This window comes from Nothoprocta perdicaria, unplaced genomic scaffold (genome assembly GCF_003342845.1).
Source record: "Nothoprocta perdicaria isolate Ctin4 unplaced genomic scaffold, notPer1 scaffold_386, whole genome shotgun sequence".
In the NCBI taxonomy this organism is placed as follows: domain Eukaryota; kingdom Metazoa; phylum Chordata; class Aves; order Tinamiformes; family Tinamidae; genus Nothoprocta; species Nothoprocta perdicaria.
Window position 1 is genome coordinate 430,926 of NW_020455628.1, and position 23,292 is coordinate 454,217.

A 23,292-nucleotide genomic window follows, 5' to 3' on the forward strand; every position below is an offset into this window, starting at 1 on the left:
CCACAAATGGGCTTTCTTATTGATCAGGCAGAAAGGGGAACAGGATAAAGCCATTTGTACTAATTATATTTATGTGAATGCCGTTTCTTATGTCTCTGTTGATCTGTGTGACTGACTGTGTACCTATGCATATAAACATTATGTCTAACAAGTCTGTCTTCAACAGAAGAACAGCTACTAGCCTGAAATAAATAGGATGTAGCAGAGGACTGTGTCAAGGGGATTTTAAAGAACTCATGTAAGGCTAAAATTTACTAATCGGATACTGATTTTATCAATGTCCTATGTTTTCAAGGTAGAATAATTATTTTGCTCCCATCATTTACCTTTTTCAGAGAAGATCTGACGGGAACAAAACCTGACAGCATCTTCACATCAATAATGGCCATGTTGGAGACATTGCGATTTCCCGTGTAACTGAAAAGTTAAAAGCTCTATTAATCTCAACTGCAACCACAGAGTAGAACAGTAAATGATATTTTCTGCTTCCACTCAAGGACAATTCTGATAATCTCTATACTGAATGGTTCTGGTGACCCAATTGTCTACAGCAAGTATGTGAAAATTACCAATGAAAGATGAAACTTAAAGTTATAATCCAATAGCAGTTAATAGCTTGTACTTAAATCKTTCCCTGGATGCTCTACCCAACTGAGCATGTGAGAAGGTGGCCAATATGAAGATACCTGGTAGAGATGACAAGATCAAATTTCAGTGGGAAGTTACTTGTGCAGGATACATTGGCTGACTGTACTGAGAGAGAAAATCCTGCAACCTTTTTGGGTAGATGGATGTTGTATCTCAGGGTTGTCTAAAAGAGAAGGAAAGTATGAAATGGTTAGATCTACAGACTATTGTAGATTTGGCATTAGCTATGGAGAGGAAGTATGCTGATTTTTCAGCTAGGCTATCCTGAGTTTCAGCTTCCTTACCTGCAGATAGACACAGCCAGTGCCACTCACTTCCACACTGTAATTCCCTGGGACAGCRGTCAAAGAAGCTTGCTGCTGTATGAAGCGGTTCTTTTCATTCACCTGGAAAACCTTACTTGGGAGTTGCATGAAGTTGACCTTCACTGTGTTAACACTTTTTTTGGAGAAGGTGAGATACCCATACTGAGCTAAGGCTTGAAGAGCAACAACTGTATCCTGAAAAAACAAAACAAAACAAAAAAACCCATAAGCCTTAACTAGAGAGCTACCGAGCTACGAGATGGTTAATGAGATCAACACAACTCCTGTTTTCCCAATACTTAGATAGTGATGCTAAAAGGAGCAGAACTTTAAAGAGAGCTGAGAAGATTAGCTGCCGGTTCTGAGCTAATGGACCTGAACTATCTCAGAATAYATTTGTGACTGCTGTCTACTGCTAATTTGATGTGAAAACTCAGGTAAATTTTCATTTCCTAAAGTTAAAAATATAAGCAGTTGCCTATGAAGACCATGATATATATACTCAGGAAGGAATGTCATAATATTGAGATTCAGACTGCAAACCACAACTGCACACTGTCCCCAGAAGGGTTTTTTGTTTGTTTGTTTGTTTSTTTTAAACCATTCACAATAGTCACCTGACTGGAGGAAAAGCCACCATAAGGATTTTGCTGTTTGACAAGCCAGTGTACAATGCGAGAAGTGTATGATAATTCTTCTGGAGTAAGTTTGTTTTTGTTGAGTAGAGCCATCAGCACATAGCTGGTCATTTCAATTTCAGCAGAAGGGGCACGCGAGTAGAAGGCAGGGAAATGTTCTGCTGGTGGCTTGTTTTCTCTCTCCCAGTGAACTGAACCACCTGAAAACAGAAAAACAGCSTATAAGGAACAGGAGAAAATGACTTGGTGTTTAATTCAGTACAGTATAATTTGGGAGATASTCTTTTCTCTCTTCCCTTACTCAAAAGGCTTTATAGCTTTCGTTGTGCTGCACTTGATAGGTTTTCAGTTGAAGAAAGGAAACGGGGAATGGTATTGGCTTCACCAAAGGTTGAATTGCATTAATAGGGTATTAATAAAAAAGAGTTCTATAAGTCAAAAGAGGMTTGAAGGAGCATCAGAGGGATGCCAAAATGGTCAGGATCCTGGAGCATGTACTGTTCAAAGGGAGGCTGAAATAACTCGATTTGTTCAGCCTGTAGAAGACTACACTACCTAGATGGGGGTAGCAGAAGAGKCAGTCAGACTCTTCTCAGCAGCGCACAGAGAAAGGACAAGAGGCAGCACACAGAAGTAGAGAAAACAGAAGTTTCTATTGGGCAAAAGGAAAAAGAAAATCTTTCCCCAGAGAGCAGTGGAGCACTGGAAGAGGTGTCCATTGAGGGTCTGGAACCTCCATCTCTAGAAATTTTCAAAGCCTCCATGGGTAAGGCAAGTTGAAATTGGCTCTAACCTAAAGGAGTGGATAGACTGGAGACCTCCAGAAGTCCTTCCTGCCTGTCATGACAAGTCGTGACAAGAATATCAGGTCACAGTTCAACTTTTGGTGAGGCCAAAAGATACAGTCAAAAGTTCATAGAGATCAAATCAGCTTAGGGAGAAATCTTGTAGCTCAGCAGACTGAGAATGGGAAGAGACTAGCATGAATGAGAATATTGACCAGAATAAGTTTTGCCATACAAGTTCTATACCTGTATCATAGCCATACATCACTTACCAACCCTGGTGGCTGTTTTGTTGAGCTTCTCAAAAAAGAATTGTTTTCTTTTCTCTTTGCCAGCTAAGCCATAAGTATAGGCAAGAAGGGCCTGGGTATAAGTGTCATAGACTCCTTTGTTAAATGCAGTCTCCAAACAGTTCATGCCATTCTGAACCACAGGATGCTGGTAATGTAAAAGATAGATAATAGGGTTGTCAGGTTTGTATCTCACCTCCCGTTAAAAACTTCCATCACTGCTTAGTCTGACTTCACTGACACTTTATGGCAAAAATATACATGATACATGGAATTCAAGGGCCTGCACTTGATGTCTCCTGTAAGAAAGGATCATGCAGCAATGCTGCCTTCTTTCTGTTTTTATTTAGAGGCAGMCTGGTCAAACTAACAGAGTACTCTTTCTTTTCCTGACTTGTGGGATAACCTTATGCAGGACAATCCTTTGTTGTAAACTGGGGATCWTTTTTTTATGTTATGTAAGCTTTATTGAGAACTCATGATGATATGGGCCTTCTCAGGTAGCTATTCTTACTCTTTTGTTCAGTGTAGCTATCAAGATAGCTCTTTAGTCTGTTTAGTCTCATAGATAATCTGTAAATTCCAGTTCAGCTCAGACTCACCAGCGGACTATTAATCACAATCTCTCTAAGCACCTAGAAATGTGCCACCAGCTTCATGGAACTTTGGAACTAAACTTAGGCTACTGAAGCAACATTTGATCCTGCACAATGTCTTTGTCTTGCCTAAATACTTGCATCTTGTACTTAGAATGATTCCTCACACTACAGTTTCTGAGGGACTTGCAAAACTTTGTGTGTTTAGAACACACTTGTCAGTTTGGGGAGAATTTGTGTCTCCTTTTCTGCTTTACTGATAAACAAAGAATCAAGTCATGATCTCAAGAATATACAGAAAGTATATTGCAGAGAACAGAACTCAGCTCTAATTATCCAACTCCTAGCAAGTATTTCAAGCAGCAGCTCATCATTCCCTTCCATTATTAAGGATGACATAAGGAAAAGGATACATAATCTGGATCTTTATTAAGAAAGTTTGTGGGCCTGGAGGTTTACAAAGCCTGAACTTTGGCCTGGACAAATTCATAGAGAATTCCAGATTGGAATATAGATGGAGTGGGCAAAATTAATATAGATTTTACATCTGCCATACAGTTGTACAAAAATATTGCTGTTTAGCAGAACTGGTTTAAGGGTTTATCAACACTTTTTTTTAATTTCACTTTCACATGAATTCATAAGAACTGGATGCATAACTCCTCTGTAACACATTTCAAATGCTCATGTCAGCTGCAGGATTCTGGAAACAGATTTCTTGAGCTAACATACAAAGACTTGATATCCTATAATCAGTATTTATGGCACTGTTAAAGAACATAGATATGATGACTATCACTTGTGCATTGTTTGACATGTGTCTGACCAGATTAGTAAAGCAGAACAGTATCAATACTTACATTAACAGGATGTCCACCTTCCAGCAAGGCTGCCACGACATAGGCTGTGAGAGAGTATTCACCTTCTTTTCCTCCCTAAAGCAAATCCAAGTGAAGAACAAGTTATTAAACTTGGCTTAGAATGAAATAACATGTGAATGCATTTCTAATCAGATCCAGGTGAACAGAGATCAGAGACAACCTCCATTTCTTGTGCATAAAAACAAGAATCATTAAGCCTACTTAGGAGAAAGCCCAAATTATTCTATGCATTTACATATGTGCAATAGAGCATATTTTACCCTGTGACTGAACATGTAGATGCACYAATGGAAAATAAAACTTCAGCATCTGACTCAGGAAATCCTACTTCTTTCTATCTCAGCATCAATAGGAGACGTAGGAAGCATGCCATGCTTGAATGAGAGACATGAGAAAACGATTTTAAGTTGTATGATGATCATCTACTCGAATACAAAGGAGCACAGAAGAACAATAAAAGTGGAGGAAGTTGAATAATGCCCTGACTAGATAAGTTACTCYATCTCCACCACAGGAGAGCAATCAACCTATGAAAAGCTCATCTCCACAAACCCAAAGGAGCACAGAGGCATAACGGCACAGATAACCCAGTCAGAGAAATTGACTCCTGCCCCTGTTCCTTCCAGGATTGTCCAGGTTAACCAGTGGCCCCATGACCCAGGTGTGAAACAAAACATATCACCTATATCTCCTTCCCATCTAGAGTGTGRTAATAAGCTTGCTGACAGAAATGACCCAACTCTACCTCAGTAGCAGGACTAAAATCTTGGAAAAAAAAATTGAGCTCAGTTACCTTCAAGGCATTGTTGAAATGTGACCCAACATTTTCAAAACAGCCATCAGACTTCTGCTTGCTTGCTAGCCAGATCAAGGTTTGAGACTGGAGGGTGCTGTCAATGTAGATATAGCGTTTGGCTTGTGCAAATGACTTGTATACAAAGGCAGTGAGCCTGAAGGTCAACCATGAGGAAAGAGGAGACAAGGTGTAAGCAACATCATGAAGGCTTGTTGGCAACTGAATATAGGGAATTACACAGCATGCTTTCTATAGCATATGATGCAAAAGAGAAAAGAGATTCCTTAATTTTAAACAACAGGTTAGTTAAAATGCTGACATTAAAAACTGAACAGATTTTTTTTCCATTATTATTTTCAAACCGTTCCTCCAAGGTATGATTGAAGCACAGATATGCCTCGGTGATTGATGATAGAAATTTATAACATTAATTAATAGAATCATGAAATAATCTAGGTGGAAAGGAACTTTCAGAGGTCTCCAGTCCATTCACCAGTTTAAATTAGGACCAATTTCAACATTCAATCAACTTCCCCTACCCAGTGAAGGTTTGAAAATCTCCAGGGATGGACATTCTAAGCCTTAGTGGGCATCTGTTCCAGAGCTCCACCACTCTCCAGGGAAAGATTTTCTTTTTCCTTTTGTCCAATTGGAACTTCTGTTTTCTCTACTGCAGCTTCTGCGTTGCCTATTGTCCTTTCTGTGTGCACTGCTGAGAGGAGTCTGACTCCCTTTTCTAGAGGGAGGTAGATTGTGAGTCTCAATTGCTACTCTCCTCATTTAGGTAGTAGAAGATTGTGACTAGTTTCTCTAATAGTCTTCTTTTCTACAGTTCTCTAATAGTCTTCTTTTCTACAGGCTGAACAAATCCTTTTTTTTTTCAGCTTCTCTTTGAACAGTACGTGCTCTAGCTCCCTGACCATTCTACTGTGTTTATCTACTGTACATAACCAACTCCAGTTTGGTTAATCTCTGATAAGAAGAGATCAAAATTAATTGAGCTGTGGCCATTTAGCGTATTAAAAGTAACAATACGTAGCGCTTTTGAAGTCTCTTTCCCTAGCTCAGGATCCTTACAAAGTGTCACCACTCACCATATGCTCCCTTCCCTATCTCTTGTCCCAAATGAGCTGTAGGATCCATCCCGGTGTTTGTATGATAGCTGTTTTTGATACCCTGTAAACACAAGAAAGACAACATTTTCTAATCACAGTAAATGCCTATTATTTCTGTTGTTTATTTAACTGAAACAGTAAGTCTTTGGGACTCCAGATTAAGTAATGGAAGTCTTGTAAATGATATCAGCTATAATGAATTCTAAATGCTTTTGCTTCTGGAACTACCACGTGCTTTTTTAAGTGCTTCTTTCAGATGCTCTCATTCTCAGCTCTGATGCAGTAAATGGGGTGCTAGAAGTTTCCACAATCTACAGTTCAGTATACATCATTATACAATTGAATGGGAGAGTCTGAAAGGCCCTCACCTCTGGACAAATATCCAATACCCTTTGCACTTATAGTTTCAGTCAGCTGTCCGGTTTTATTCAGATAATCCAGGGCATAGATGTTTGGTGTAAATAAGGCCATGTTTTGTTCTCCACAGCCATAAGGCATATGAAGCAGGTTCTCCATGTTTCTCAGAGCTGTGCCCAAAATGTCTCCTGGAAAATGAAATATATAAGGAGTTATGTACTCTGTACAGGAAGTTCAGTTCAAAAAGGTCTTTTAATACATGGCATTATACATTGCTTTAAATTACAGGACCGTGAAATCATGGACAATGACTAATAGAGTAATCAAAATGTGGTATGCAAAGCCACAACCAAGAAGAAATGCTGAAAACATTTCCCATTTTGATTTGGAAATAGTAGCCACATAAGAAAATCTAAGGGTATGAAAAGAAGCATGAATACCATCAGGAATGGGTTCTAAAAACCAGCTGTTGGCCCTTAGAAGGGGCATTCCTTTTACTTTCAACATGCATCACACACAGTGTATAAATGTGAAAACAGGATTTGGGAACATGTTGGCGATAGGCCACAGAGGATGCATATCATAGCATCATCACACTTCCACAGATCCAGGTATACAACACATTTTTTTTAAATCTGAGTTCAGAACCTCATAAACTCTGCACTGAAAAGAACTGTCAGCCTTAACAATGACTTTAAGATTAGTCAAACTGTTTAGAACCTAAAAGTGTTGTCCTCTAGGAACTTAAAAGTTTATAAATATTTTTCATTGTATAAAAGTATAAACATGAAATTTTGCTGTCTGTAAATTTCTGTAGCTTTGTTTACAAGAAATCAAAATAATACTTTTTTTTCCCCTAAAATCTGTTTTATCTTAGTTTTCAGCTGAATTATCTATTTTAATATGCTAAACAACATATGGTAATGGAATACAAACTGAAATGTGATGTAAATTAAAACATTTTGACTGTGTTGTGATATCATGTTTTGACATAATATAGGAAACTATCGAGCCTTTCTTTGCTGTTTTACAAAGTAGAAAATATTTTCTACAAGAATGTGAAGTATCTCCTCAGTTTTGCATTAGATTTGCACATTTATGCACGATGACATTGAGTGCGTCACAATGAAAATATAATTTAATTTCATTTGTAGTCTAAGTACTAGACTTACCAATGACAGAAAAATAAGCTCGGGCTGATCCCTGCACCACATTTTCTGGCAGCTTGAGAGACACTAGTTCAGAAACTGTTTTATCTGATGATAAAATAAAACAATAAGAATGATTAAAAACATCATTTTCTCAGAAGTATGCAGTTTGCAAGTGTTATTACAGTAACTACTACAACCTGCTGTTTGGGTGAGGAAATTGCAGAGACTTGACCAGTGACTCAAAAGTATCTCTGAAAATCTTGAATTCTAGCTCAGTAATTTAACCCTGATATCATCCTTCCTCCCCAGAGAGGGTTTCTGGTTCTATAGGACAAAACCCTTATGCCACAGTGAAGTAGTTACTCACTGGAATGAGTGAATGAGCTTGCCTTACCTTTTGTACAGATGAGGGAGCTCTGAGTCAATTCTTTTTTAATACCTTCAGGCTGTTTGGTTGCAGGGAAGCGCCCGGGAAAGGAAGAAAGGTGTAGAAAATCACCATGAAACAAGGAACAAATTAGCAATGTAAAACACTACATGTATGTGGCTATCTAGGCAGTGAATCCCCTTTTACACAGTCCTGCCCTGTTTTGGGTGGAGCATCACTTTAAGTGGGGCYTCTCTCTTTCTGACATAAGTATATTTAGAGCAGCTTCCTTCAAAAAAAAAAAAATTATAAAATGGATGTTATAGTTAGTTCCAATCTCCAAGAGAGGCTGCAGGAAAAAAAAGTTGGGCATGGGGGTCTCAATTCAACTAAACTTCTGCAGCTGCTGCTCTACTTTTTTCAAGATAAATCTTATTCCTTTCATATTTGCCATTCCTCTTCACATATTCGCACCTACACCACCCAATACTACTAGAATCACAGATTAAAGATATATGATACCCTTGGTCCCAGGAAGGACACGGTGAAAAGAGGAATGTAAAAGCCATTGACTATTGGAAATTCCACTCTGAGTTAAATTTGAAAATGCCAATTGCACGTAACTCCACCAGGGTCATGAAATATCAAACAGTTAACTCATCTAATGTACAGCTATAGAAATGGCAGTTTTCTAAAAGCAGAAGATGCATGCAGATTTTCTACCCTACCTCAACTAGTAGAGTTTGAATAAGTGTGTCACTGTGAATTGTTTCATCTTCTGGGAATGTGCTGTCTCCAGCAGATCTGGTGTTCAGCTTGGCTTCAGCAGTAATTGTGAATTTCACCTCACCTGGAAATCAACCCGACAGCCCAAGAAAGGAAATTCATTTTCAGTTTGACCTCACAGTAATTGTGAACTTCACCTCACCTAGAATCACTCCATGCTTCCTATCCAAGAATGGAAATTTATCTTCAATGTCTACAATTACACCTGTGTTTAGCACCTCCTTCTAGATTGATAAACTGCTAAGAAATGTATGTTCTTCCAAAGCAGCTCCTGAGGAACAAATTTCATAAAGACTCTAGATTTATATGTTAGCAGTAAACAGTTGCCTAGAGCCTAGAGCACAAGGAATAAAGTCAGAATCCTGCCCAAGCAATTGACATATTACTCATTACAAACTTCCACCTCTTTCTGGTCCCATGCCCAATTATCTCTCTAACCTAGAGAAGTATTGAAATACTTAGAGCTTTGCTGTCCCTGTCCTACATACATAATTTATTAATCAAGAGACAACTCAGAGGACATCAATAGGAGCAGCATGGCAGGCACTGCTCACGTCAACTCTGCAATCACTACACATTGATAATCAAAAGGATTTTTTTTTAATTGAAACAAAATGTAATAGCATAAACATACCAACTTGCTTTTTTYCAGTCTTGCAGCATTATTATTTTGCATATCAGTTTTGATTTCATAGTAGTATACTTCATAGAAGTATAACTTTGCTCCTTTAGCAATGAATTTGGAATGAATTTGGGGATAGAAATCAATCATATAATAGACTTTCTTTGGGGTTTTAGAAACCTCTTTTTAAAGAGAAGTCGCATCTCTGGCTCATTTTGAGAAGAATCTTCACAAATTAAAAGTGTTTTTTTAATATAGTTTGACTTTTGGGGGACATACACATGCAAACCATTTTAAGTGATTCTTGAAAAGACAGCAAGGGCTTATAGGCAGTGTAAATTAACATAGCTGTAAAATCGGGGGAAGGAATGCCACCTTAGACCACTGAAAATTCAGCCCAAAATTATCAGTGGTTTTTGTTATTACTGAATATGTTTGGTTATGTGTAAAACTGTCAAAGTCTAGAAGGTGGTGATCAGAATGCAGAGACATGAACTAGGGTAAGCATCATGAACAGAAAGAACACAGACACGGGAAATGCTGCCAGTATTTCATATATGATGAAACAAGCTGAGCAGTCCTTCATAAAACAGAGAGGAAATGGACTGGTAAAAATCGGAAGAGATAAAAACACCAGTTCACATACCTTTCAGTGCATATAAAGGAAATCTAGCAGAGGACAATGGCAAACTTTAGGAGCAATTAATGGAGTTGCTCAGTAATGCATGCCTGTGGAATACTGATGTTTCAATGAAGATTGGGAGTGACAAAAGTAGAAAAATATGGAAAAAATAGATCGAGGTGAAAAAAAGACAATCTTACCAAGGCTATGGGGGCTAGTAGTCCAGATATAGGTTTTCCTCTCATTAGCACACACAATCGCTGTGTTTTCCTCTGGTGAAAGGACTTCTGCCTTGTAGTCACTGGACTCGGCCAGTATAACATTGATCTGAAAAATAAGAGAGAAAGAGAATGAATACAAAGAGAAGGACTGCCCCTGAAGTCAGGCAATAGGACCAAAGGAAACTGTTTTTCACTGGAGAAGCTATTTGTCATCTGATTCTGTGAGATAGTACTAGAAAAGGATGGATCATTTTTCTAAGGAAGTGGAAAATATTTTCTGCCTACTGCACACAGTCAGCAGCTGCTTTGGACAAAGGCAATTCCAGGGTGCTCATATTAGCAGTCATTAGTTCAATTCTGTGCTCATATCAGCAATCATATGATTTACTGCCACATACTACTCCTACTCAGTGTGAATTTTCTTTTGCACAGTACATTACTATTACCCTTTTCCCAATCCCTCCTTCAGTCTCACCTAACCATTTCATTGACTAATAAATAAGGCTCTCATTTATGGATGACAGTGATCCACAGTCACCCTTTCCTGATGTTATGTCACTGACACAGGTCATAAGACAGAACAGGAGAGAGAGGAATGTATCAGGCTACAGGATGAATAATCATTTCTGCAATTCTGATGCAAGAAGCAAGGAACTAAGCTAGAAAGTAGAGGGACATCATTTACCTGAATGCATTTGTCAAGGTAGTTGAAGACATTGGCTATTAAATTAAACTTTTCACCTCGAATTACTGAGTAAGGCAAGGTGAGATCAACAAAGAATGGTTGGAATGCTGTCAGCGAAACAGTTGAGGACATGCCAAATCCAATGTCATCCTGCAAGCAGAAAGCACTGGCTTTCCATTCTGTGATGGTGTCAGGAATAGTGAAAAAGACATTGGCCTCTCCATTGGAACTGAGGAAAATAAGAAAAGTAAAATGAGAAATGAACTTCACCACTTTCAAGACAAATATAGAAGATGCTCTCTAGTTGAGTTAGTGCTTCTGTTTTCACCTGGTTTCTACAAGATACCCTTCCGTATTTAAAAGATAAAAAAAAAATATTTTAAAGATGGAAATAAAGATGAGGATTTGTGCTAATAGACCAAGCATAAAAAAAAAATTAGTTGGAAAAGTACAGGGTTCTTTTTTTTTGCATTTAGAAAAAGAATAGATGCCTTCTGTTTAAAAGAAATTGACAATATTTTAAAGTTTGTAAAAGGYAAAAGACAATTAAACAACTTCACAGATTAGAATCAACAGATTTTAATTAACATTCTAGAATAGACCCTTAATGCATAGTTAAGATGGAGATATTATCTTTGCAGATTATAGAAAAACAAAAATAAAAAATATAATAAATAATAAGAAAAATAATAAGAAAATCAAAATGAACTAAATATTCTGCTTTTCAAAATTAAAGATATGATGGAAAAATGAAGGGTTTGCTCCTGCTGTCTCCTAACCAGATGTTGTTATTATACACTTAGCTCTTAGTCTTTCTTCTTATCATGAAAGTGGAAGGTAGAACACAGAGCAGGTTAAATTTCCTATTCAGGTAGATTTGACACGGTGTAAAAGGCTGGGAGTGCAACTATCACAGAGCAAGATGGGTAAAGAAGATTCAGATCTACAAAGTAGCTATATATTCCTTAATTCCTTCCCCATCTCTATTTCATAAGCATTCATCAGCACAGAAATTCATAAGAGAGGTAAGAAGAACTGAAAGTGAAAATACTCACTCAGTGTGAACCAGATCCCAAATCCAGGTCTCGGGAAAGATTTTCCGAATACTCTTACTAGGAGCACTACCAATAAGTCTTGACTCATCTAGGGAGAAGTGGTGTGTGATTAAAATATAATATTGGACAGCAACCTACAATTGTAGCAACCTACAATTGTTAGTTTTGACCTTTTGCTGTGCAACTCTGACTTGGAGAAAGATAAAAATTTTTACCTATCTATACAGTACTTAGAAAACCTATGTGCGAAGTACACTAAGTGCCCTATGAATGCTTACACCAGGAATTTCCAAAAGGCATTCCCTTTTTAACTGTTTAATTGAATTGTGAGTTCTGCCATGAAAAAAATATGAATTACCCTCCTCAACACACATGCACACACACAGTTGATAACTGTAGTTACACAAGAGAGAATTGACTCTTCAGTTCTGCGAGGATTATCACAAGAGATTACTTGAGGAAAACCATGACACAGAGACCTATCCCTAAAGAAACAGCACATAATTACTGCTCTTTTATACAGACAGCAGTATTGGAAAACAGACAGACTGGGACTGGAAACATGGCATGCAACATCTTTTACCTGTGCCATAGCCACCACCACCACTACCGCCAACAATCTTAGACATAGCATCAGCAGGGACACGGTCATCTTCAAGATTTGATTCATCTGCTTGGCACAGAACTGGCTTCCGTAACGCAGAGTTGGTAAAAACTTTTAGGCCCATGTCCTAAATATAAAAGTATCAGTTAATCATTCAGTGAACATATTAGCTCCTATTAGACTAGAGGGAACGAAGCAGTTTGCACCACAGACTCAGACCTTCACTAGGAATGCCTGATGTCATGAGCCAGTCATTACCCTGCTTAAGAAATATCTAAAATATGGGCAGGATCACAGTGAATATATGTATGATTCTCAGTCTCTCTAAGAAAAGTGGAAGTGAAAAGGTAGGAACTGGATGGTTGGAGGCATTAGTTAGTTCTAGGGAATAGCCCCCTTGTTCTTGTAAGAACTGGTATCTGAGCTAGTTTAATACTAGGGCATATTAATTCATCTGAAATATATCCCACTTAAGGAATCATGCAAAGCACTCACCTTGAAAATCCTGTAGACATCACCATCACGGCTGACATTCACAGGTTCATAGTACAAGCCATCAGAAAAGATTGTTTTGATTGGGGTACACTGCTCTGGCTTGTCATCTTCCAAGTTGAGCCCGTTGTAATAGTAGCCATATAAATCACTTACACGATGTCGGTAGTACACCTGGGAGGTGAGAATGACTGATGTTATCACAAGGAAAGATCCCAGGTAGGTGCAAAATATTGTTTYGCCAGACTACTTCTCTAGCTGTGAACCATCTCCAAGGCACAGTGATAGAGCATAAGGGCTCTGTTATATCACRAAAAAACTCTGCTGTTTGAGTAAGGCTGCACACTGATAAAAGGAGAAAGAATCCTCAGTTAAAACTAAGTTTAATCTAAGAGATTGGGAATACACTGCAGTCTTTTCTAAAGTATCCTCCTTACACAGCACATATCCACTCTTCTATCATAAGATCAAACTGCCTCTCTTAAAGCAGTGCACTAGCAGGGCCTCTGTTTAGCACTTCTCAGAAACACAGGACTTATGATGATTCTGAGCAATCCCATAGCCTATGGTGGGTTTGCACAGTGATGCCTGTTTAGAGATGAAAAGACAATTTTGCTGGTGATGAATGAGAAGGATTGGCCTCTGCCCCTTTTACTGAGCTGAAAGGCTTTTATGGGTTGAACTTGATCAACAAGTAAAAAGATATGCTGCTGATGTATGCAGGGATTCTGATAAGACTCTGTCTAAGTTCCGTAGCTTTTGGTTTGGCCTAAGTCTTATTAGAGAAAAACATGTAGGATTTTGACATAGTAACTCCTCAGAGAAGAAAATATACTAAACGGTATACAGTAGACATAGTCTTAGGGCATGTTTTACACTTCCATACTGTCCAAAAATAAATATGCTAATATTAATTTCCAGTTTTGAAGTGTATAACTCCCACAGGAGCTATAAATTATCTCTAAGGAGGTATACAGTTTCTTCTTGTTTCAGTCACCGAGGTGTTTTTCAGGGGACACCCCTAAAAGGGTTAAGGGGAAAAGGCAAACACAATCAGGCACRAAGAGATCAGAAGCTGGTAACTGGAAGTATTATTCTGGATGTCCCTGTGTCAAAAGAACTCAGGACTGGGTATATGGCTTACAGTTTCGGGGGACAACTCTTGTTCAGGCCGAAGGAGAAGGATGCTCTTATCTATAGCTCGCAGAGCGCAGTAGGAGTTGGCAGCAGCTTCAAGGTGAAGGCTGATGTTGGAACCCGGGAGACCCTCCTTCTCAGAGAACTGGAGTTGTAGCTGCAAATGAGTAAATCCAAGAGAATTAAAACAAATAAGAGAATCAGCTTGGTATTGAAACTCATCTTTCACCTCGTCCTCTAGTTACCTCCCTATCCCTACTGAATTGAAAGTCTAGTCTGAAATTGAGCATACTTGTCCATTCAAGAGACAGCTTCTCCTGTTCTCAGGCACATCTGCACCTCTTCCCCTTTTAAAAGTCATTCCGAGTACAGGGTTGTTGATGAAATCATTTTTTGACTTTTCACTCTGGCTAGCTGGCATAGTCCTTCATAAGAAAGCAAATGTTTTCACCTTGTTCTTGAAGCATATATCACTCTGTATCCAAGAGCTGTCAGCCACTATCTCCCCAAGAGGATGCAGTGAGTAGAGGAGAAGTCTGGTACTGGAGGCAAGCTTCTCAGTGACAGTCAGTGTGATGGAGAATGTGCCTCTGGGAGCTGTGGAAGTAACACAGAACAAWGGGAACAGAAGAGATTAGACAAACATGAGCTTTGGTAGAAAGATTACATATCTGTCCATAGCCTAGTAGCATGTTTAAAAAGAGGGAAGTTGGATATTCTGAGATTTGTCTTTCAGTGTATGAGGAAGAGTTCCCATTAGCAAGATACTAGAGGCAGATGATAGGAGGATGGAGGATGCTGACAGCAAGGTGCTTTGCAGAGAGGGGTTTGAGCAGAGCAGAAGTTGGATAGAGAAATTTGTGCATGATTTCTACAAGAAGAGCACAAGTCTATCTTACAATTTTAAAGGAGGTTCTCCAGAACCTACTACATCAGATACGACAGGCCTTTCTCCTGATCTACTGAGGACTCTCTTGATACTAAGAAATATGTTGTCACTATGAGGACAACCACCAGAGTAGGGACACGGTATTGATCTTTCATGTATGTTCTGGTGAGTCTCACTTGTTCACAGATCTTAGTTTTAGTCATCAGTAATATGAAAAATAAAACAAAACATAGTTTCAGGATGTTTTTGTGAAGAGGAAATCAAGTGATATGATTTGTGAGTAAAATGCCCCTCCTTGAACCGTAGAGRAGCATATACTGTGCAACCATAGTATATGAACACGTGAAGATAGACCAAAGTCAGCAAAACCAAAGAAATGCTTAAGTTCCATATGTAGAATGAGGCCTACCTAAGCCATTCACTGAAGATAGGCTGGAAATATACCTAGTTCCGAAATAAATTATACTTTTAACAATGGAAAACAAAGCTCAGTATGTTGTGATCAGTAGGATCATATTCCTTGTTACTGGTACAATGTGGATACTTCTGAACTGCAATGGATTCCAAAGCAGTAATTTACAAATATCTCTGTCAAACAGGGCATCTATCATTCACAGACTTTAAGAAGTTGTTGTCTTCCAGTCAGGAAAGAGTGGGATGTCACATAATATGAAGTGACTTGAGTGACCACTCAGTGCAGAAAGAATAAATGAGATTGTGAGTGGTGAAATATGATGACGTTTCAGAACTAATATCTGATTTGGTTGCAGTTCTCTGCTTTCATCCCATTTCAAGTAATTACTAATGTTTTGGTGCTTAGAATAATCTTCTGGTTAGTTCTTATCAATATTATAGTCCTCTGAATCATCAGTAATAATATGGACTAGAACTTACCACTAGAAATGCTGACTGGCTTCTGCCCAYTGAGAACAATTTGTCCTTTGCTCATCACCTGGGTAAAGAAAAAAGAAAAAAAATACAGAACTGAAATACACTCTTTTTCTTCCCCAGTGAAATCACTGAATTTGAGTGTTGCCTGAGAGCTTAAAGGGCTATGAAGCCTGACTATAGTTTGGCCTGATATGGTGCTCAAAGGAAGGTGAAAGAAGAGAGACATTCAAGCGAGCACTCAGCACTTACCACATAATAGAAGTTTGTGTGCGTAGCATCTCCATACCCCTCTTTGTTCAGGACATAGAAAACATTGATCTTTTTCTGCTGGCCACAGCTTAGCTTCTCCTGTACTGGCTCAATCCTCACAAAACTGCTGGTTCTTGAGTAGAAGCGGCGGACAGAGAATAAGGCATGGGGCTCCTCATGGTTTGTCCACACAAGAAAGTCTACACAGTCGTCTGTTACCTGCCTGGCCTGTGGGACACGTGGGAAAAAATSAAGTTGAAAATGAAATGTTAGCAAGCAGGTGTGAGACAATGTCATCTCCCTTGTCTAGATTATGAGGGATCTAGACAGGCTGGAGAGTTCAACAAGGACAAGTGCAGAGTCCTGCTCCTGGAAAGGAACAACCCCAGGCACCAATACAGAGTAGAGATTGACCTGCTGGAAAGCAACTTTGTGGAGAAGGATTTGGGAGTCCTGGTTGACAACAAGATAACCATGGGTCAGCAGTGTGCCCTTGTGGACAAGAAGGCCAATGAGATAATGGCCTGCATGAGGGGGAGTGTTGTCAGCACGTCAAGGGAGGTGATCCTGCCCCTCTCCTCAGCTCTGGTGAGGCTGTACCTGGAGTATGGGGGCACTCCTGCACTCTCTAGCATAAGAGGGATGTGGGGATAAAACGGGTCCATCTTTCAAGCGACAAAGATGATTAAGGGACTGGAGCATCTGTCTTATGAGGAAAGATTAAGTGAGCTGGGCCTATTYAGCCTAGAGAAGAGAAGACTGAAAGATCTTATCAATATGCACAAGTACCTGAAGGGTGAATGTAGGGTGGATGGGGCCAAACTCTACTCCTTGGTGGTCAGTGATAGGACAAGCAGTAATGGGTACACGTTGAAACCCAGGAATTTCCATCTGCCTGTGAGGAAGAACTTCTTTTTACAATGAGAGTAACAGGCTACCCAGAGAGGTGTGGAGTCTCCTTTTTTGAAGATCTTCAAAACCTGCGTGGGTATGACTCTGTGCCACATGCTCTAAGTGTCCCTGCTTGAGCAGGGGAGTTGGACTAGATGATCTCTAGAGGTCCCTTCAAACCTCAACCATTCTGTGATTCTGTGATATTCTGGGTGGATCACATGGTGCTGTTTAACCCAATGGAGTTGGTTTGAAAATTATTTGCTCAACAAGTCCAGTGTGGGAGTGAACTTAATATGTCCTTCTGGAGATCTCTATCTTAGTATATTTAGATATCTAAGAAATATTGGAGGAAGGAGGTTATTTCAGATCCTTTTACAATTGGGACAGGTTGTGTAAGCTCTTAGAGGTCATTGCTGAGTAAGAACAGTGTTCTTAAATAGCCTTTTTTTATTGTCTTTCTAGCTCTCCCTCTTACACTAAAGAAAAGGCACCAGACCATCAGAAGACCATGCAGTGGCAAATAGACATGAATCTATGTCATCAGGAATATAGGAAGCAGGCAGCAACAGGGAATGAAACTGGTATGTATCCAGGTTGGGTGGGGAAGGCCAAGTATGCTGTGAGGAAGGTCCTGCACCACACAGAATAAAGAGAAGGAAGATGGCTGCAGAAAGGGCTTCTGAGCTAAGCAGAAAGTAAGGAAGTGCTGGAAATCTCTACAGCCTAAACATCCTGTGGTGCAGTCTGCCATTCCTCAGGCATTGATGTTTTCTCATACTAGTTTCACACAGGCTGCAGATGTTGAAAAAATGACTGCTTACTTTCCTTACCTGAAATAACACTATCAACACACATCCACTTGCTTCTATTCCCTCTCCCAAATTAAGTATAATTTCAGGARTTAAATTGGATTCTGATGTTACTTACTCTCAGTTTAAAACTGGGATCAAAGAAGTTGGAGGTATCAATGGAAAAGGCAGCAGTACCGTCGTTGTCTGTGGTATAGTTTGCAATATATTCATCATTGAGCTCCAGCAAGACAGTCCTATTGGCAATGGGCATGCCATCCGCATTTGTCACGGTGACCTGAACACAAATAGCCAAGATATTAAAATAAATATATAAATAAAATAAAGGATTGGAAAAGCTCCATCAACCAGAGGAAACTCAGTTAGGAAAATGACAGGGAGTGGAAATCTATAGTGCAGATTCACATGCGCCTTGAGATTTTGAAGGAGCAGGAACTCTGTGACAGGTAAAGAGAGGCAATTCCTCTCAGTGCAAAGACAAACATTATGCCACAGAGGGGGAAGGAATATATATGCATGGTATGTATAGAAGATTTTTACTACAAGAAATCCTCTGTGACCCACTGTGTAACAGGATAATGTAGGGCTCATTCCCCTTCCTATGCCTGGGCTTGTCCAAGGCATGCAAGCTGGAAAGAATTTGGAATTTGCTTCMAAACGTATACTGGTTTAAGCAAACAGCCATAGGACCATGCTATGCACAGTTATTGCTGGAGTAGTTTTGCGCAGACTTATCCTTTCCACTCATATAATCTTTGATTTTATAATCCCTTTGTCATTTGGTAATTATGACTGCCTTTAACTCTGCATGTTTCATAATACAATTTTCTTAATTTCTCCAAAGCATTTCACATTATGAGAAAAATATAATAGAAGTTCCTGGCAAGCAACATTGTTGAGGGAAGTTGTCAATTCAGAATTAKAGGATGGCTATAAAAGGAGCAACACAGAGCTCATGCTAGACCTCAAGAAGATTTTGCTCTGGATGTGCCCTCTCAGCCACCCACCTGACCAAAGTAAGGAATTCCCCTCTTGTAGTAGCGATCCATGTTCTTGAACATCACTCTGTCATTTTCTTGGACAACTGGAACATAGTCAGAGTCTTTCATCTGAATACCTTTGAGATACACATCATGGAGGTGAGGAAACAGGAATTAGATATGGGAAGAAAACTATTTCTCTTGAAATCTTTTTACAGAGCAGTGATGCTCTGAAAGGAGTGTTCTGTTCTACTCTTAGGAATGAGCTTGATTTTTTCTGACTGGATGGGTTAGGATCCAGGAGATTCCTTTCAGAAAGTACCAGCTTCATTCAGCTGTTTCCCAACCTCCACTTGGTGTTACCTGTCCCATCTTCAGTGACAGTGGTTTCTACACTGAGGCTAGCAAACATCCTGGCATAGCTGCGGTAGAGACGGAAGATTTTGGTGGAAATGACACTGCTGAGGCAGCCATCTTTGCCCAACTGAAAAAGAGAACAAAGATGAAAGCTAATTTTTCTGAAGRTTAGGATAATTGCTCCTCAGCCTAGATCAGTGGGTGTCTGAAGACTTTCATGTCTCTACTACCAGCTCTTACTTTTTACTCACACCTCTCATTAGCTAGTTCCCCTCTTAGCTCCTAGTTTCATTACCATATAGTCTTGTACCTGGAATCCTCTCTCCTCATTCCCCTTAGTTCTCTCTTCTCCCAGGTCCTTTTTCAAATACATCTTGCATGACGCCTCATTTCTCTCAGCAGAACTCTGTTCTCTAAGGAACTCGGAACTTTATCAAATGGGGAAAATCATCATTATTTTAAAGTTAAGTAACCTCAAACACTCCTAACACATGCATGGTGACTATCCTGAATAAAAACACAGCTCAGATATGTTAGGAATTATAAATTCACACCTTCTTAAGCTCCCCCCTCTTCCACTTATTTTTCTGAGGCAGAATTCCCCCCTTCACCCACATTTTTGAAAAGGAAGTACATCACCCCCATCACCCCCACCAAAGTTTCTGAATGAGATCATTGGGAAAATCTACCTTCATGGTCACTGCCTGTGAGATACTGAGAAAATGCATGCCTGGGATCGTTTCTCTGTTATTCCCCATAGGGAACAACATGAATGAGGCCTCCAAACACTATATTTCATGATGGATAATAAAGCTCATTAAGAAGACAGCTCTTGCCCTGTATCATACCGGTGCAGTGACAATCTCACACTTTTCTTTCTGGTTTTGCTCACATCGTGGGCTATAAAAGCGTTGCTGACACACACTGATCTGGACTTTTCCTTGCACAGGCTGGCCGTAAGTGTACCTAGAAGAAGAGCAGATGCAAGACCCACTCATGTGATTTTATCATCAAATGTGTCAAGAATCCCCAGAGCATAGACAGAAAAGGAGCTAGGTATCAGAACCAGTTAGCACATGCTGGATTCCCTTTGACTCTTTTTATCCTGCTTATGGTGTTTTGTCAAAAAGCCTGCTGCACTATTGCCTGTGGTGTAGCTATTTCTTAAGGTATGAAGCCTGAAAGTAATGTTGGGCTCAGGACTAGAATTTCATTTTCTGCTGCTTGTTTTTTTTTTATTTTCTCTTTTTCACACAATTTACACAATGCATTTACACAAAGCAGGATATACTGAAAAAATGACCTTATTAATTCCCTCATATCCAGATTTTTCCCATGCTGTCTTTTGGCACTGCCTTRGCCAATGATCTTAACTGTAGACTCACTTGCTATGCTATTTTATTTCTTTTTCTGTAGAAATAAAAACAACAGGTACTGGGTATGTACTGCTTGATACCTTCAAATTCTTGGGCAAATGCAAATCCTTTCAGTTCTAACTCTGCTATGTAGCAGGTGGATTGTTATCATGCTTCCAGTCATGGAAGTAACAGTTAACAGAGTTGGCTCTAGTCCACACATTGAATCAGCAATGGGGCATCTGCTTCACAGCATGTAATACCATCCTCCAACCCACCAACATACGTATTGTTCTCAGCTCTAATACTTACGAGGCGCAAGTGTTCACCCTCAATTCTTCATCAAAGAAAGAGATCCTCTTTGGCACAGTGGTTATCACTTCAAACTTTGGCAACACTGAAAATGCAAGGTTAATATGACTGAGCAGCAGTTGCACACTGCAGGTAGGCATGGGTGTATGGCAGTTAACAGTTAAAAATGTATAAAAAAAACCACACAAAAACTAAAAAAATACCCACAGTTGGTAGAGGCATTTCCAGAAGGGAAATGGAATGGATTAGTGTGGAAGTCAGCTGTAGGTTGTTGATGAAGGAARAAAAAAGAATCTTTAATGGTCAGATAACCTTTAAAACTTGGTTACCAGTACTAATATTAATAATAAGACTAACACTAATGCTGAGACTAATACYAAAATAGCAACAACAGCTAGAACAGAAGAACAGTGAAGAACTATTCAGGCTGTGCGATATGAAATGAGTTAATAATTCTGATGTCTAAAAGTTTTTAAACCTTGGAGAACAGAATGTGTGACAGAACTACGCCACTACAGGAGAAAAGAAAAAAAGTGAAGTGAAGTAACTACAGGCCGGTGAGCCTCACCTCCATCCCCGGGAAAGTGATGGAGCAGCTCATCCTGGCTGCTCTCTCCAGACACATGGAGGAGAAGAAGGTGCTCAGGAGTAGCCAGCATGGATTCACMAAGGGGAAATCCTGCTTGACTAACCTGATCACCTTCTACGAAGGAATATCTAGCTGGATAGATGAGGGCAGAGCGGTGGATGTCATCTATCTGGATTTGAGCAAGGCTTTTGACACTGTCCCTCACAGCATCCTCCTGGGCAAGCTCCGAAGGTGTGGGATAGATGAGTGGACGGGGAGGTGGATTAGGAATTGGCTCGATGGCAGGGTGCAGAGAGTGGTTGTCAATGGTGCGGAGTCCAGCTGGAGGCCTGTACTTAGTGGTGTCCTCCAGGGGTCAGTTCTCGGTCCGGTCCTGTTCAACTTATTCATTAACGACCTGGATGAAGGGMTGGAGTGCTCCCTCAGCAAGTTTGCCGACGATACCAAACTGGGTGGAGTAGCTGATAGCCCTGAGGGCTGTGCTGCCATCCAGAGGGACCTGGACAGACTGGAGGACTGGGCGGCGAGAAACCTCATGAGGTTCAACAAGGGCAAGTGCAAGGTCCTGCACTTGGGGAGGAATAACCCTGGACACCAGTACAGATTAGGGGTGGACCTGCTGGAGAGCAGCCCCACAGAGAGGGACCTGGGTATCATGGTGGACGACAAGTTGACCATGAGGCAGCAGTGTGCCCTGGTGGCCAAGAAGGCCAACGGGATCCTGGGGTGYATTAAGAAAAGCGTCTCCAGCAGGTCGAGGGAAGTGATCATCCCCCTCTACTCAGCCCTGGTGAGGMCACATCTGGAGTACTGCGTCCAGTTCTGGGCTCCCCAGTACAAGAGGGATGTGGAGCTGCTGGAGAGAGTCCAGCGCAGGGCTACSAGGATGAWCAGGGGCCTGGAACATCTGCCCTATGAGCAAAGGCTGAGAGAGCTGGGYCTGTTCAGCCTGGAGAAGAGGAGGCTGAGGGGGGACCTGATCAGCGTGTATAAATACCTCAAGGGAGGCAGTGAGGAGGAGGGGGGCGGCCTCTTTTCAGTGGTGGGCAGGGATAGGACTAGAGGAAATGGCTTCAAACTGAAGCATCGGAAGTTCCACAGGAACTTAAGGAAGCATTTCTTCACTGTGAGGGTGACAAAGCACTGGAACAGGCTGCCCAGAGAGGTTGTGGAGTCTCCTTCTTTGGAGATCTTTAAAACCCGCTTGGATGCAGCCCTGTGCCACGTGCTCTAGGTGACCCTGTGTGAGCAGGGGGGTTGGACTCGATGACCTCTGAGGTCCCTTCCAACCTTCGGCATTCTATGATTCTATGATTCTAAATAGATTCCACTCTGCTGTCACATGCCCATTTCAGCTTAGTTACTGTCCCAGGTCAACAGCAAGAGTGACATTACAGCTGGAGCAGACGTTTTTCTCACTCACGTGTGCCCAGTAGTCAGGAATGTTGAAAATAGATTTTGGAGATAAGCAAGAAAAGTGTTAGGCTATCGTTACAAGAATTCTACCAAAAAATCCTGCCAAAATAAAAACAAAACAGAAAATAAAAGAAAACAAATAAATAAATGCCTCTGGTAGCTGTCCAAGACTTCTGGGGGGCTTATTTAGGAAAAATTGTCACTATAATATGAGAACATTTGCAAATAAATAAATAAATAAATAACACTCCGTTGATACGATCTGTTTCAGAAAATATGCGGATTAGACACTGAGGGCTTTTGCATCTCCACTACCTACAGTTTTCCATCTTGTACTTCCACTCCTCTGGCACTTCCTCAAAAATAATATGGTACCCAACATTTCATCTGTCTTATAT

The 23,292-nt window shown here is 40.2% G+C and overlaps 1 protein-coding gene across 1 annotated transcript in view; it reads right to left on the reverse strand.

Annotated features, from left to right (window-relative positions):
• LOC112952047 (ovostatin-like) overlaps nt 1-23,292 on the reverse strand; it is a 32,232-nt gene that overhangs the window by 2,913 nt on the left and 6,027 nt on the right. The window contains exons 8-33 of the mRNA XM_026044831.1: nt 20,890-20,974; nt 20,071-20,188; nt 19,229-19,349; nt 18,893-19,002; nt 18,004-18,162; nt 16,183-16,410; nt 15,937-15,994; nt 14,605-14,750; nt 14,161-14,310; nt 13,020-13,190; nt 12,518-12,651; nt 11,921-11,980; nt 10,866-11,094; nt 10,160-10,286; nt 8,658-8,779; nt 7,957-8,008; nt 7,584-7,667; nt 6,423-6,599; nt 6,034-6,115; nt 4,937-5,093; nt 4,123-4,197; nt 2,649-2,814; nt 1,571-1,791; nt 933-1,148; nt 687-811; nt 327-417 (exon numbers count right to left, since the gene is read on the reverse strand). Of these exons, the coding sequence (XP_025900616.1) occupies nt 327-417; nt 687-811; nt 933-1,148; nt 1,571-1,791; nt 2,649-2,814; nt 4,123-4,197; nt 4,937-5,093; nt 6,034-6,115; nt 6,423-6,599; nt 7,584-7,667; nt 7,957-8,008; nt 8,658-8,779; nt 10,160-10,286; nt 10,866-11,094; nt 11,921-11,980; nt 12,518-12,651; nt 13,020-13,190; nt 14,161-14,310; nt 14,605-14,750; nt 15,937-15,994; nt 16,183-16,410; nt 18,004-18,162; nt 18,893-19,002; nt 19,229-19,349; nt 20,071-20,188; nt 20,890-20,974 (3,464 nt within the window). The remainder of the gene's footprint in view (nt 1-326; nt 418-686; nt 812-932; nt 1,149-1,570; nt 1,792-2,648; nt 2,815-4,122; nt 4,198-4,936; nt 5,094-6,033; nt 6,116-6,422; nt 6,600-7,583; nt 7,668-7,956; nt 8,009-8,657; nt 8,780-10,159; nt 10,287-10,865; nt 11,095-11,920; nt 11,981-12,517; nt 12,652-13,019; nt 13,191-14,160; nt 14,311-14,604; nt 14,751-15,936; nt 15,995-16,182; nt 16,411-18,003; nt 18,163-18,892; nt 19,003-19,228; nt 19,350-20,070; nt 20,189-20,889; nt 20,975-23,292) is intronic.